The 16206-nt window shown below is 41.6% G+C and overlaps 3 protein-coding genes across 3 annotated transcripts; 1 reads left to right on the plus strand and 2 right to left on the minus strand.

The window, feature by feature from the left end:
* Positions 1-84: 84 nt before the first annotated feature.
* Positions 85-2927, minus strand: LOC106372323 (glucose-6-phosphate 1-dehydrogenase 2, chloroplastic). The gene is made up of 9 exons (XM_013812509.3): positions 2511-2927; positions 2191-2420; positions 2015-2109; positions 1787-1901; positions 1485-1690; positions 1245-1394; positions 804-1154; positions 517-720; positions 85-442 (listed from the first exon to the last, which is right to left on the minus strand). The coding sequence occupies exons 1-9, from the start codon at positions 2785-2787 to the stop codon at positions 193-195; spliced, it is 1878 nt and encodes a 625-aa protein (XP_013667963.1). The 5' UTR covers positions 2788-2927; the 3' UTR covers positions 85-192.
* A 201-nt stretch (positions 2928-3128) lies between these two features.
* On the minus strand, positions 3129-4672 carry LOC106372324. The gene is made up of 3 exons (XM_013812510.3): positions 3916-4672; positions 3595-3835; positions 3129-3510 (listed from the first exon to the last, which is right to left on the minus strand). The coding sequence occupies exons 1-3, from the start codon at positions 4521-4523 to the stop codon at positions 3301-3303; spliced, it is 1059 nt and encodes a 352-aa protein (XP_013667964.1). The 5' UTR covers positions 4524-4672; the 3' UTR covers positions 3129-3300.
* Positions 4673-6388: 1716 nt separating this feature from the next.
* Positions 6389-7739, plus strand: LOC106372325. Its single transcript, XM_048769239.1, has one exon. It carries the CDS (start codon positions 6805-6807, stop codon positions 7579-7581), a length of 777 nt encoding a protein of 258 aa, XP_048625196.1. The 5' UTR covers positions 6389-6804; the 3' UTR covers positions 7582-7739.
* The last annotated feature ends 8467 nt before the right edge of the window (positions 7740-16206 follow it).

Here is a 16206-nt window from a genome sequence, read left to right on the forward strand (position 1 = left end):
TATTTATGTCTAGTTCTAGATCTAACAAGTTTCTTCTTTGTGATTCTTTCTTTAAGCAGGAATCCAAGTTTGACATTGATCTCATAACCAAATGCACAATTTTATTCAAAGGAATAGCAGTTGAAAACACAAAGAGACGTATAAAAAGCTTGATTCCTCCTACAACATAAAATCTATATCAAGGGTACTCTTTCACTGGTCAAGGCTGATGTCACCCCATTGGACCTTATGCTTAGCAGCCAAATAATGAGCACCAACTGGACCACGACTGCCATAAGGATAGTACTCAGGGATTCTCTTCTTCTCTTCAATCTCTTTAAGCAACGGGGTGAACAGTGACCAAGCTGCATCAAGCTCGTCACTTCTTATGAACAACCTTCTTTCTCCTTCTATTGCATCCAGCAGAAGCCTCTCATACGCATCTGGTATCTCCTTCGAATACCTGTGGGGGAGTTCAAAAGTTTAACATCACTTGTTGCTTGAGCAAGTTTTCATTAACTCACCTCACTTACTTACCTTGCTGAATATAGAAGATTCAAGTTACTGCGATCTAGTCTCATCCCCAAACCAGGGACCTTGTTGTTTACTTTCAGATATATTGCTTCATCAGGCTGGACACGGATCACAAGCTCGTTTGTAGCTTTATCAAGATCACAACCAGTATTATTCCTGTTATACAAGTTCCCCGGAACATGCCTGAACTGCACCCTTATCTCTGCCCTGTAATAAATTAAAACACTTGTAATCAGACTTACTTACCGATTAACTGTCAAGACACAACTTGCAAGTTATAATGCACCAACCTCCTGGTGTGTAGTGCTTTGCCAGCTTTCATTAGAAAAGGCACACCATCCCATCTTGCATTGTCTATGAAAAGAGCAGCAGCTGCAAACGTTGGAGTCAGACTACCTTTCGGTACAGTTTTATCATCGGTGTAGCCTGGATATGTAACTCCTCCCTTTGTGTGGCTCTTGTACTGTCCTATCACCACATCTTCTACTTGAATTGGCCTCATCGAACGTAGAACCTTGACCTTTTCGTTTCTGATATCCTCTGCATCTAGACTAACAGGTGTTTCCATGGCAAAGAGTGCTAAGATCTGAAGGAGATGATTCTGCATTATATCTCTTATTATTCCGTAGTGGTCAAAGTACCTGGAATCAAATAACAAAAAGAGAAAGAAAACATTAAGCTTTTCAGTTCAATACAGAAGAGATGTTAGTAGATCAGATGTGTTTTATTACCCTCCACGTCCTTCAGTGCCAAAGTCCTCAGAGAATATGAATTGGACGTTCCTTATGTACTGTCTTGACCATAGAGGTTCAAATATAAGGTTAGAGAATCTGAGAACGGATAAGTTTTCGACTAGCTCCTTTCCTAGGTAATGGTCTATCCTGTAAGCACACAAATTAAAACATATCATATCAGTCAAGCATCAACAAGAAACATTACAAGAATGAAGCTGTAAGTGTAATAACTCTCACCTGAAAATTTGATCTTCCTCCAAGTACTGCTTGAGGGAATTGGTTAAAGCAGCGGAGGTCTCAGAATCTCGACCGAAAGGCTTCTCAACAATGACTCTAGTCCATCCATTGACAGATGAAGCCGAAGAGCTTGCACATTTCACAGCGTCTACAAATATATTTGGAGGGATAGACAAATAGAAGAGGCGGTTTGACATTCTTCCAGCCTACAGAAGGAAACAAAGCTCTTATCTTCTAGTCTTACTAATTTGTAAGAGAACAGATATAAAGGAAGCAGTTGCCAGTGGGAGACACATCAATACCTCATGTTCCTTGAGCTTCTTGTCCAGTTCAGTAAAATGTTCCTGAGAATCATACTGACCAGAATGGTAAAAACATCTCTTGAGAAATTCTTCCATCTTCTCACCACAGTTTGCCCTGAAATCCAGATGGAACAATGACACAGTGATCAGAGTCAATAATCATCTCCACCAAACCATCTCCAAGTAAGAAGCATAAAGACTGAAACCTCAGGAGCTTTAACTGCTAACCTCTTATCAATCCTACAGGTGAGGGTTTTGCTGACCATGTTCCTAAGTTCAGCATCTGTCATCTTACTCCTAGAATAGCCGAATATCGTAAAATGCTGAGAAAACAACAAAAGATTAGGCGTTTGGTGTCCAAAACAAACACAGAGAACTCAAACATAAGAAGGTAAACACTATACCTCAGGAAGACAGTCTTCATAGTAAAGTGCGAAAAGGGCAGGGAAAATCTTCTTCTTGGCAAGATCACCAGAGGCTCCAACCACCGTGATACTAACCGTTGACTGGCTCTGACCATCAGAACCTTCTCCAACCTTGGCTGCTTCTTGAGATAAAACTGATAACACCTCCTCTTTGAATCCCTTGAGAGAAGATGCACTCTCTGTTGAATTCGAATTGGTGACTATTGCACCTAAAAAAAACAATGTAAATGTCAAGAGCAAGTCCCATGAGCATTTAAAAATTCAACCTTTCAAATCCAAGGAAGCGAATCCAAACTAACCATCTTGCATAAAGACAGAACTACGAGTGGAGTTCCTCTGGAATCTAACACAGAGCTCATGAGAACTCAATCCTCGAGGAGAAGCAGACAGGAACGAGAGTGGTCGTTGTCTGTTACTACCCTTAAGCGGTGAGAAAGAACCCAAATAACCAGAACGATATGAACGTGAAGTGACTGACGAAGACAGAGACGCCATCGTCAAATTCAAACGTACTACTAGATAGGGAGCGATAAGAAAGAGTAGGTTTTGATTTAAAAGACAGAACATAAGAAACATCGAAAGGAAATTAAAAGGGCATTTCTGCAAATAAGAAACTTTTTAGATCTCCCAAACGTTCACACCAACCAAAACTACTGTGATGGTATATGGCTGGCTACGTGAAGGGTGTCTCTGCACACAGAAAATAATATTCAATTCAACCAAAGTGGACTTTTGCTGTCTTCTTCCCTTTTAATACTTTTGTTTGTTTCAGATCAAGCGATGTCCGAATATACCTACGTTAAAAAAAATATGCTTTTTTTCTCTATCGTGAACTCGAGTTTACAATTATCAAGACTCATGTGGTTGATACGCCCAAATACAGTTGGAAAGCTGAAGATTATTTTAGCACAAAGAAGTCAAAACAAAATTGCTTTCTTTAGGAAAACTTGTGCAAGTTTACACAATAACGAAACAAAACAATCAAATGCTCTCTCAGACACTAATACAAAACAATCAACTCTCCCTAACAATGTGATAACTCTTCTACCAACACTCAACAAAACTGTTTGAAGAAGCAGCCCAAAAAAATCATAGAACGAATGCCACTTTCTCTTGCGATATAATCTGAGATGGGCTCGCTATCAATGGCTCGTAATGATCTGCTCCACCACCGCACCAACCCGTGCCTTTCATGAATAGAAACACTGGAGACTCAATGACCTCGCTTCTCGGCTTGTGTGGAAGGAAGAACACACAGTTCTCTTCCTCCACCATCCCATCAGACCCATGCGCTTGCACCTTTATAGATGACAATAACTTTACTTTAGATAATGATTTTAAAGAACACAAATCTTGATAAGACAAGTATATACATTAACTCACCACATAGATCTCTCGTTTGAACTCTGTGGCAAGACACTCGATCGCAATGTCATCACCAAAAGCAGCGGCATGCCCTTGTCTGTTCTCGTCAACAGATAACAAACCATCTTCCGTATACTGCAAGCTGATGATGTCATGCTCATCTTCTGATGACCCTGAAACAGACATGTACTTAGCCCAGCTAGGCCCATCGTTCACCGGAACACACCTCTCTCTATAAATCGACTCCGCAGCCGTTTCTCTGCAATTGAGGAACAAACATTAGCTTCAATGTTCTGAAACAAGAGACCAGATCTGAATTTGAAAGAAAAAAGGACGCACCTTTGCATTCCGATTTGCACAAGCTCATCAATGGCGGAATCAAGACTCTCACGCTCCTCCTTCTTGGCGAGCAGCTTCTCCTCCTGGACGATATGAATCCCCCACCCAGTCTTCAGATCCGGCGAGTACATGTGCCTTATCGCCTCCCTGACAGCCTCCTTCTCCTCCTCCCCCGCGGATCCGAAATCCTCGAGGAACCTCCTCACCGCGCGCCGCCGTAGGTCGCGAGCGTCGACCCCACGCGCCTCCATTGCCTTCTGAGACGCGGTGAAGAGGCAGTTCCCGTCGGAGGAGACCTCTCCGCCGTGCGAGAGGCGGAAAACGACGGGCGGCGAGGAGGATTCTTCTCTCCCCGGGTGCTTCCAGAGGACGCCCTTCGCGTGAAGACGCCGAAGGTGGCGTCTTTGCTGCTCCTCGAGACCGGAGACGTCGTCCCACGCGGTCGCGGCCATCGTCTTCTCCGCCGCTTCGACCGCCGCGGCGGCCGAGGATTGGTTGACTAGATCCACGCCATCGATGGCGGCGGCGGCTGTGGAGGGCTCCCTCCAAGGAACGGTTGGTGAAGGGGATTGGATTGTCGCCGTTGAATCGCACAGAAGCTTTCCCATTATTATTAAAGATTATTCTTTCTTTCTTTCTTTCTCCTTCAAACGAAACTTCAAGAAGAGAGAGAAATAAAGAAAGAACGAGAGAGAGAGAGAGAGAAACAGTGTTTTGGCTCAACGGCTATATGGGATGTGAGAGAGAGAACACGACTGTTGGAACTAACGGTCAGATCTGTGAAGACTATAACGCGGGAGAGGAAAGTAATACACGTGTCGTTATCCTAATGGTTTCGTTAAGATCTCTTTGACGACTAAACGAGGCTTTGACCATACGACGACGCTGTACCACGCCGCGGAAAATAAAATAGTATTTATTTTCCATTTTTTATCCTCATACAGCTGTCGTTAATAGCTGGCGCATCCTAACGTGCACATGGTTATTCTTTTTTGGAAGGTTACCATTTACAGTCACTCAGTCAGATTATTTAGGGATTTAAACCAATTAAGGAGTTTTCTCACACGTATGAAATGTGTCAGTGATCGGGCTATATCAAATGACTGCACTGCACCACACGTGTGGACTCGCCTTGAGCGGCGTGATTAACGTCAAATGAAATCCCACGTTAATTTGTGTACTAACCATTAACCAACCTTGATTTAATGTTGTAACAGGATTATATTTATTTACCGCCTGTCTCCTTGCCTTTTACGTAGAGTACTTATACTGTTTTTTTCAACATGTCACTGTGTCAAACGTTATGATATTAATTTAATAAAAATAAATTTTGGCATTTTGTGCCGTGTGTAAGATCCTTCGTCCAATATCCCACGACCAAGCTGAAAGTTGTGCCACGTTTTGGCACAACACACATCATCTTATCGGTCCATCGATTTTAATGGGCCTATTGAACTGAATATTGGGTAATTGTTTGGAAATTTACAATATGATGTGTTCGTTTTGAAAGCGTGAATATAAATGGGCCTTCATGCCCTGATTGCCCATGTAGATAATAGATACAGCGCAACTCAAATCCGCCCGAAACTTAAAAAGTGGAAAGTGCATCTGAAGACCAAAGAGCATCTTTGAGAAAAGCTAATCATTAGGAGTCAGTAGCTATGAATTATTCAGAATCCTAGTAAAGTAAAGCAAAGATATTTTACAGATCGATTTCTTAGTAAGAAACAAAGAACTTCTAATCAACTTATTCAACTCCTTTGTTCAATGTTCATACTATCACATATATATACATACTCAATGATTAACCTATATTATTAAACAGCAGTCGTTCTATTTAATTGATTGTAGTATTCAATCATTAATCAACTACTCAACTGTTTAAGTATTTAACACGTTATACTTCGGAAATATCTTTAAAGTAGTAATTAATTGCAATTCGCATCTGGAATAACTTATGTTAACGATAAACATGTTCCTCATCCTTTAAGGCATTTTTTGACAAAGAATGTAAGGCATTTTTTTCAATAAAATGATAAGAAAATGAGGTTGGACCGTTGTGGACAATTTGTTATACATACATATTTGCATTAAAGTGTATAGGAAACTTTAATGCATTAAAGTGTATAGGAAACAACTTGGTCTAGTCTAGTGGTACTGGAGCTCCAGCTGGAGTGTCCGCCCCTGGATTCGAGCCTTGACCACTGCGGAAATTTACATGTGGGCTGCAGCACCCGAGACCGAAGACCGTTACACGATGAGCCACATGGTGACGCTCTGGCAGCGTCCATGCTCAATTCGGTCTCTAGTCTGGACCACCTCGGTAGGGCCAGGATACTCGGTTAGCAAAAAAAAAAAAAAAAAGTGTATAGGAAACATAACGCTGAAATTGTTTTACCAATTCGGATATATTAGAAATGTACTTTCAATCGTCTATGTTTTCTGCAAATGAAGAGAAGCTGTAGTATGAAGAATAAAATTATAAAAGTAGCAAATTTACTGACATTTAAGCCATTAGAACAGTAGCATGCTACAGAAAACAGTCATCAATCCAAGCAAGTGTTTTCTTTTCTCAACTGTATCCCAAACAAAGAATACGACAAAACACGAAAAAAGTATCGAAAGAATAAAAAAGCAACAAAAACAAAACTTGCATGGTTATTGGAAAAAAGATGGGTGATGTGGGCCGCGCGTGGGCCTTATAATTTTACTAAAACAAACCTCAAAAAACAAAGTTAAAACGCTACAATACCTTTTTTCTGTCTCCTCCTTATCTTTGAAAGTAAAAAAAGAAAGAAAGAAAACCTCTCTCTCCACTGACATTGGTGAAGGCAGGGAGAGAAAAGACTGTTCATCATCGTCGTCTCCCCCCCCCCCCCAAGACAAACAATGAAAATGAAGAAGAAAGGAAAAGTTTACCCCTCTCCTCCTCCTCCTACTCAACCACCACAACCATCATCGTCTTCTTCATCTCACTACCTCGACGAAGACCACTCTCTCTCCGTCCTGAGGCTTCTCCCAGCGACGATTTTGGTCCTGGTCACGGTTCTCTCAGCTGAAGACAGAGAAGTTCTCGCTTACTTGATCACAAGAGGAACCGCCACCATCTCCGTCGACTCCAACAAGAAGAAGGCGACGAAGAAGAAGAACAAATCTAGCAGAAACCACAAGCCTCCCGTGTTCGACTGCGAGTGTTTCGATTGCTACACTAGCTACTGGCTCCGATGGGACTCCTCTCCGAACCGCGAGCTCATCCACGACATCATCGAGGCGTTCGAGAACCACCATCTCGCTACCGGCGGCGAAGATTCGGCTGCTTCGAGGAACAAATCCAAGAGAGGTAAGAAGAAAGAGAAACCGGGTCGTCGAGGTGGTGGTGATAACGATGAGAAGAAGCCTGTCGTCGAGGTGGAGCCGGTGATTGAAACTGCTGTTTTAGAGAGCCACGTGTCGTCTCCTGATAACTCGCCGGGGAGATTGAGTGAAGCTGAGGTGACGGGGGAGGATGTGGAGGAGGAGGTTGTTAATGGAGAAGAGGAAGAGTCAGCGGTGGTTTTACCGGCGGCGGCTGCGAGTGGACACAAGGGATTGGCGAGGAAGGTACTACCGGACGTGTTGGGTCTGTTCAATTCCAGTTTTTGGAGGCTTTGGAATCCGAACGCGTAAAAAAGCATCATCGATCAAAAAGTTTTATGCTTTTCTGTTTTTCTCTGTTGCTGTTTTCTGATAAAAAAAAGGAAATAATCAAATCTTCATGCTTATGTTCTATCAATCACTACTTGGCTATGTGTAATTGGTTTATTAAAATGCAGTCTTTAGCTCTCTCTTTTTGTTCATTTCTCATGTTCATGAAGTTCTCAAGAATATGTTGAAAAATAGCTTCAAAGTCTTGTGACTATAGTCAAAAATTGGAAAATACATTAAATGTTTGGGCAAATGTGGTCAATTTCAAACAAGGTCTGTAGTTTTCTTTGGTTAGGTGGTGAGACTCTAGTCTCTCTAGTCACTGTATTTGCTTAGGAACAAAGTTTGTGGATTAGGTAGACTGTTTCTGAGGGTGGGCCAACAAATATCTGATGGTATCCTCATAATGTGAGTGTGTGTCTCATTCTTTTACATGAAAAATATTTAGGTAGCATCGTCGATGTTTATGTTCTTACCCTTATCCTTATTATAACAAGTTGGCTTAGGTTTGCAGTCTTTAATGCCTGACATCATCAATGCGTGTAAATAACCCTAGAAGTACTTCATTTAGTGCTGTGATCTACTCAGGAACAAATATTCAAGAACAAAATATGTTTACTCACTCTAGTTAGGTACCAATGGTTTGGTTTACTTTTCTGTAATATTACTAGTTTGGGAAATGCAACCAATGTGCTGGAAAGGTATTAGTAAAGCTATCTAATGCGCTTGCTCATTTGGGTCTTTCACCAACCAATAAACATCAACTAAGAGAAAAGGCTGAAGTTAAAAAAAAGTAAGCAGTCGCAGTAGCATCCTTGATTGTCTTTGTAGCTTACTATTAATGGAGTTCGAGTGTCTATCAATGGTTGTTACAAATTGTCTTCTCACAACTCATTAGATCACATCATATTATACATGTCTTCCTAAACTAAGAAGATTAGATTATAGCTCTGTTTCCTCTACTATGTTGCAATAAAAACCAAACAATAGTTTGATTTCGTCGAAGTATGAAACAAAAAACTTGAATAAACATCTATTCTGCTCACATTGGAAACATGTTTGTTTAGAATATAAAGCATAAAAACCTCTCTAGGATATTCTCGCTTCCTCCTTTTTTGGGTGGTGGGAAACTTCCTTTTTTAAATCTTTCTCTCCTCTCTCTTTTTGAGTAGAGCTTCATTATCGGCATAATTGTTTTGGTCTCATTTTTTTATTTTTGGAAATTAGTTCATACTTTCCATTCTCTTATCATACGACTTTCCTTTTTCCTTGATCATATCTTTGAGACTTTCCTTCTTAGCAGCGTTAATCAAATGATTTCCCAAAAAAACGTCAAACCACGACGTCTAAGATTTTCCGGCACCTCAACTAGAGCGTTTTCCATGGCAGGTTCTCTCCACGAAGCTATGAACTCGATGACGATTGATGATGATGAGCCTATCAACCTCTCGGCTGATCCTCGCTTCAGAGTTTTTGAGAAAAACTCCATCAGCCTACTTGGGCGCCTCCTCAACCCTGACTGCCAATCTATGTCCAGAATGATAACCGATATGCCAAAACACTGGAGAGTGTATGATCGGGTCCGTGGGATCGCCCTATCAAGGGATAAGTTCCAGTTCATATTTGACAAAGAAGAAGATCTACAAACAGTCATCAACGATCGTCCTTGTTCTTTCAACCATTGGACCATGCTCCTGGAGAGATGGACAGCCAACCCTCGTGACGACTTTCTCACGAAGTTTGAAGTCTGGATCAGAATCATGAACATCCCATACCAATTCTACATGCTTGAAACCATGGAGGAACTGGCTAAAGCCATTGGAAAGGTAGAGGTGATTGCCTATGACCCCAAAGTTTCACAGAGATCAGACTTCATCAGAGCTAAAGTCCTTTTTGATATCTCAAAACCTGCGAGAGATGATAAGGTTCTAAACATCCCTGACGAGAAACCGGTCATCATTAAGTATGAGTATGAACGCATTAGGAGGAAGTGCTTCCACTGTTTCAGACTCACTCATGAGAAGCCGCAATGCCCTCTGCTTAAAAAGTCTAACAAGAGGACTGACTGGAGAGGACACGCCACTACTGAGCCTCGGATCCCATCGGAGAAAGTGGTTAATCCTACTCCTGCGGCTAAGAACTTCTTGGACGGACCACCTGGTTTTCCACCTATGTTCCCGTAACTCTCTCCTTCAGACCATCAACAAGCTCTCATGTACATCTCTCATCCTAATGAGAGGGAGCGCCTAGGCAGAATCAAAAGAGTCCAGCTCTCAATCACAGAAAAACAGGTTGAAGAAGCGAACTCTATTCCAATCTTCACACATGATTTGAAAAAAAACAGAGGGATGGTCTTCGAATACGAGGAAGGAAGAGACAAACTCAAAAGCATCAGTCTTGGTGGTACTCCACGTAGAGCTTCTTCTCCATTGGAGGTCCCTGAAACATCAGACCAAAGTTTCTCGTCGGCTATGATTGCTACAAGCACTACGGGTTTCAGTGTTGGAACCTCTAGCAGGAACCCCACTGCCGGTGCTCTTAGCTCCCAGAAAAAGCCCAGAAACAGACCAACCTCATGGAAAAGGAAACTCAGGTCCTCCCTCAAGCCTCTCTCTACACCAGGTGCTTCCCCTAACAATGAAGGAGAGACTGATAATAGCAGCAAAAGGAAAGCATAGTCTACTGGATACGACTCTACAAAAAGATCCAACCTCAACCAAGACATTACAGGGGCTTCCAGTTTGAAGCCGATGCCTCTCCAATGAGCATATTGAGCTGGAACTGTCAAGGTGCGGGGAACACCGAAACAATTCAACGTCTCCGGGAATTGCGAAGAAAGTATTTCCCGGATCTTCTCTTCCTCATGGAAACGAAACAAAAGTCTGCTTACATTATTGGTTTGAAAGATATTTTAGGTTACGATAAAGTCTTCACTGTAGAGCCCGTTGGTTTGAGTGGTAGGTTAGCTCTATTTTGGAAGACGAGTTTGGATGTTGATATTCTCTCTGCGAACAAGAGAATAATTGATCTCAAAGTAAAAATTGGATCTTTAAGTTTCTACGTGTCATGTATGTACGGCGACCCGATAAGGGCTCGTAGAAATTTTGTTTGGAATCAGTTGTCTACCATTGGGGCATCGAGAGACGATTCTTGGGTACTAGTAGGCGATTTTAACGAGCTCATGGAGGGCTCCAAAAAACTTGGAGGACCAGAGAGGCACACTTCAACTTTCTGGGATTTTCGTAACATGGCTACAAATTGCAAGATCAAGGAGATGCGAAGCAAAGGAAATTCTTTGTCATGGGCAGGACTCAGAGATCAAATGTGGATCCAATGTCGGCTTGGTCGAAGTTTTGGGAATGATGAATGGTTCAACCTTTTCCCAAGAAGTGAAACAGAGTACCTCTGTATGAGAATTTCTGATCATAGGCCTCTAAGAATTAGCTTCTCTTACGAAGCTTGTGAGGAGAACCGTGGAAGGTTCTATTTTGACAAAAGGATGCTGGGGAAGGCAGGCATCGAGGAAGCTGTAATGAGAGGTTGGTCGTGTGGAGGCAAGGATGCAAGAGCAACATTAGCAGACATAATCATCCATTGCCGCAAAGAGCTAGCAAAATGGAAAAGAGCCAGTAATCTGAACTCTAGGAATGTGATTGAGAAGCTCCAGTTGGCGCTGGAAAAGGAGATCTCGAAGCGGTACCCGAACTTTGGTATTATGAAACAACTAAAATATGAGTTAGCTACCGCACACAAAGCTGAGGAAAGGTTTTGGCGTCAGAGAAGCATACAGCTTTGGCTAAACTCAGGAGACAAAAACACTCAGTACTTCCATAACAGTATGAAAGGTCGGAAGAACTTAAATCGCATACTAATGCTGCTAGACGACTTTGGTCAGGAACACTTCTCTGAAGGTGCAAAAGGTCACATAGCTGCAGAGTATTTCAGAAACCTCTTCTTGAGCACAAACCCTTTCGATTTGGAGACTATCTTTGAGGGGTTTCTTTCAAGAATCACACCAGAAATGAATGAAGCTCTCATACGTGAGGTCTCAGAGGATGAAATTAAAAGGGCAGCCTTTGGAGTTAAGGGGAGTAGCGCACCTGGTGAGGATGGGTTTTCTGGCACCTTTTACCAGAAGTTTTGGCATATCGTTGGACCCTCAGTTACCCATGATGTGCGTTGTTTCTTCTCCTCCTCAACCTCACTGGCTAGTTGGAACCACACTCAGCTGTGTCTCATTCCTAAGATCACCAATCCCACAAATATGAAGGATATGAGACCTATCAGCCTGTGTTCCGTTCAATACAAAATTGTCTCTAAAATTTTGTGTGAAAGATTGAAGGTAATCCTACCGCAAATAGTCTCTGAGACTCAAGGCGCCTTTGTGGCGGGACGCTCGATAACTAATAACATCATCATCGCCCACGAGATGATACATGGTTTGCGGACAAATGACTATATCTCTGATGAGTTCATGGCTGTGAAAACAGATATGTCGAAAGCTTTCGACATAGTGGAATGGAGCTTTCTGGAGACTTTGATGGAGAAGATGGGCTTTGATAGGCGCTGGATTAGCTGGATCATGTCGTGTATATCTTCCGTCTCCTACTCGGTTTTGCTCAATGGTCGATCACATGGATTCATACGTCCTGAACGAGGTATCAGACAGGGAGATCCTTTATCTCCATTCCTCTTTATCCTATGTGATGAATCCTTAGTTCATTCATTGAACATGGCTGAAGCTTCTGGTCGTTTACATGGCATCCGTTTGTCTTCAAATGGCCTTGCGGTTCACCACTTGCTATTTGCTGACGACAACCTCTTGATGTGCCGAGCCTCTGCTGAATAAAGCTCAAAACTCAAAACAGTATTATCGAATTATGAGGCTGCATTAGGCCAAACGATAAATTTCTCTAAATCCTCGATCATCTTTGGATCAAAAGTAGAGGAAGAAAGTAAAGATGCAGTTAAACGAATGTTAGGGATTGATGCTGAACGAGGTGATGGTACGTATCTTGGACTGCCTGAGAGTTTCAGTGGCTCTAAGGTGAAACTCCTCAACTTCATAAAGGAAAAACTACAGGGCAGACTTAACGGATGGTTTGCTAAGTCTCTACCCCAAGGAGGTAAGGAAATCTTACTCAAGTCTGTCGCTCTTGCCTTACCAATCTACGCCATGTCCTGTTTTCGCCTCTCCAAAGATCTATGCTCAAAGCTCACCAGTGACATGATTGAATTCTGGTGGAGCAGTGGCAACAACAGACACAAGATCCCTTGGGTTGCTTGGAAAAAACTCGGTAAAAAGAAGGAGATGGGAGGCCTTGGCTTCCGTGATATTGAGCTTCATAACCAAGCTCTCCTTGGGAAACAAGCCTGGAGAATTTGGAACCAGCCAGACCTCTTATTATCAAGAATCTTGAGAGAGAGGTACTTCCGGAACTCTACTTTCCTAGACTGTAGTGTCGGTTCGAGACCATCATATGCGTGGCGGAGCATATTGCATGGTAGAGACCTTCTGAAAAAGGATTAATCATAGTCATTGGTAACGGGCAGAGCACTAACGTTTGGTCTAAAAATTGGGTAATGGATTCACTTCCTAGGCCACCACATTATCATCCAACAAACCCCATTGATTTCTCACTCAAAGTCTCGGATCTCTTCATAGAGCACACTGGTCTCTAGAACACTCCACTGTTGAGGCGAACTTTTGAGGAGCATGATGTACATCGTATCCTATCTATCCAAGCAAAACCCTATTGTACTGATAAAAACGATGGGGTTTTACTTCCTTTGGCTCTTACACTTCACAAAGTGGTTATAGGTTGCTAGAAGATATCAGGGATCTCCAAGGGCCAAGTACTACAACTCTTTCTCCTCTGGAAACTCGACTTTGGAGTAACCTCTGGAAGACTAAGACATCTCCAAAGCTGCGTCATTTCTTGTGGAGAGCCCTCTCTAGTGCCTTGGCTGTTAAGGAGAGATTACGCTCACGTTGCATAAATGTGGAGACTACCTGCAATGCTTGTGTTCATCATTTAGAAACTATATGTCATGTGTTGTTCTCTTGTCCCCTAGCTTTGGAGGTTTGGGATGCTTTGGGTCTTCCGCTTCCTCCAGCTGGTTTCTCCACCAACTCAGTGTTCCTCAACCTCCATTATTTGATTCAGAGCAGCAGAAACAGAAACATCAATCCCAATATCAGAAGAATCTTCCCTTGGATCCTATGGCACACTTGGAAAGCTAGAAACCTCCTCCTCTTCGAGAAAACCCAAACCTCTGGCCTGGAAATCCTAAGCAGAGCTCAAGAGGAGGCAGGCCTTTGGTTTCACGTTAACTATCCAGTGACACAGACCTCTGACCCAGTGAATGTGACGACCGTTGCTCCCCCCCCCCCCCCCCCGCTATATGGCAGAAACCAAATCTAGAAGACCTCAAATGCAACGTAGGTTTCTCATGGATTAACTGGCAGTCTAATGGAGGGATTGCTTGGATACTGCGTAACCATTCTGGTAATGTGCTACTGCACAGTAGGAGGGCGTATTCCAAACCTGACTCAGAAGTTCAAGCCGGGCTCCTTAGCCTCCTTTGGGCCACTGAAAGTATGGTGAACCTCCACAAGAAACGAGTCATCCTTGAAATCTCCTCTCCAGTCTTGCGTGATGTTCTATCCTTCCCCGACGCTTATCAGCAATATGACAGCCTCTTCACGGATCTTCAAAACAATCTCCTGCTCATTGACTCTTGGTGCCTATGACTTGTCTCCCCTATAGAAAACAGAGCTTCTACTGCAATAGCTCTTTCTGTAACAAGAGATAACCGTACCCAGTCGTACGTTGCCCATCATGGCCCGTCCTGGCTCTTTTCAATCTTACAAGCTGATGAAATAGGACAGCTTTAGGATCTCATCTATCTTCTTCTCTTATTATTTCAGTCTTTCTCTGTTTCCTTATGGTTTTTCAGAGTTTCCCTTTCATCCTTTCTTATTGTGAAGTCATATATTGGCTTCCGTTGTAGTATTCTCAGAAAGTTTATCAATATTATCAACCAGTGTTAAAAAAAACATATATTCTGCTCCAATGAAGTCTATGCAGCTCCCACACCATATGTACCATACTATTTTACCAATTTTAATGTTTTATTTGTCAGTTGTCACACCTTGACATCTTTCTTTCTAACACCACTTCCCCTCACTCTCTTTTTGATTTTCACCAACTACTTTAGAATACAATCCACTAACCCAAACCTAAACTTTATTTTTCTACCTCTTAAACCCAACAACATCCTGTTAGCCCACATAACAGGCCTATCATGCTGTTTTAATAAAAAAAAATATATACTATTGTGCTATTTCCAGAAACATATGGAGGCTGCTAGGGATGGTTAGGCCATATCCAACCAGACATCTAAATTTGGTGATACATTATTCAATCATATCAAACTATAAACACATATTTTATTATGTTTTATTTAATAATATAATCCAATTATTATCAAATTTGTAATTAAACATAAGTATATTGTATTTTTGTATTTTAAATTTATTTTCACATATTTTAAAAATTAATTTTTATTTTTTATTTTCAAGATAAATTATTAAATGACTATTATCACTTATCACTTACAAATAATACAAGTATAAATAATAATCTAGATATGATAAAATAATTGTTTATCAATTATAAATAATAAAAATTGAAATTAAAAACATCAAATAATTTATAATATTATTTTTGGTGTAAAGTTTTGTTGGAGATGACAAAATTATTTTGATACTAAAAAAACTAAATTTTATGTAATTTAACGAAATTTGGTGTAATTGTGATATAACAAACTAAGTCTCACATTGGAGAATTAGACAAATAGAGTCTAATATATAAAGAGCTGTCCAACTCTAATAGTACGAGGCCTTTTGGGAAGGAAACCAAAGGTAAATCACTGCGGGCTTGCCTCTAAGGCCCAAAGTGGACAATATCGTACTAATCAAATAATATAGAGTTGGACATGAGTTTAACAATCCCAACAATTGGTATCAGAGCTTCAGGTTTCGAAGGTCGTTTACAAGAGGAGTTGTAACTTCGATCAAAACATGGGAGACGATTCTCAAGCACATGATAAAGGTCTTGAGATGAAGAAGGACATACGATGTCCGATGCTAACATCGACCAACTACACCGTATGGTCGATGCGAATGAAAGTGATGCTTCGTTTATACGAAGTTTGGGATACGATTGATCCAGGGAGTAACAATGCAAAGAAGAACAATATGGCGATTGCTCTAATCTTTCAATCAGTCCCGGAGGCGCTAATACTTCAGATTGGAGAATATGATACATCGAAGAAGATTTTGGAAGCTATCAAATCCCGTAACCTAGGTGCTGATCGTGTGAGAGAAGCAAGGTTACAAACTTTGATGTCTGAGTTCGACAAACTGAAGATGACAGACACAGACACGGTGGATGACTACGCAGGAAAACTTTCAGGCTTAACATCGAGAGCAGCCGCGTTAGGAGAGATAATGGAAGCATCAAAGCTGGTAAAGAAGCTTCTGAAGGGACTTCCAAAAACGAAGTTCATTCACATCGTAGCTTCGTTAGAACAAGTGCTAGA

The sequence above is a fragment of the Brassica napus genome, chromosome C9 (genome assembly GCF_020379485.1).
Source record: "Brassica napus cultivar Da-Ae chromosome C9, Da-Ae, whole genome shotgun sequence".
In the NCBI taxonomy this organism is placed as follows: domain Eukaryota; kingdom Viridiplantae; phylum Streptophyta; class Magnoliopsida; order Brassicales; family Brassicaceae; genus Brassica; species Brassica napus.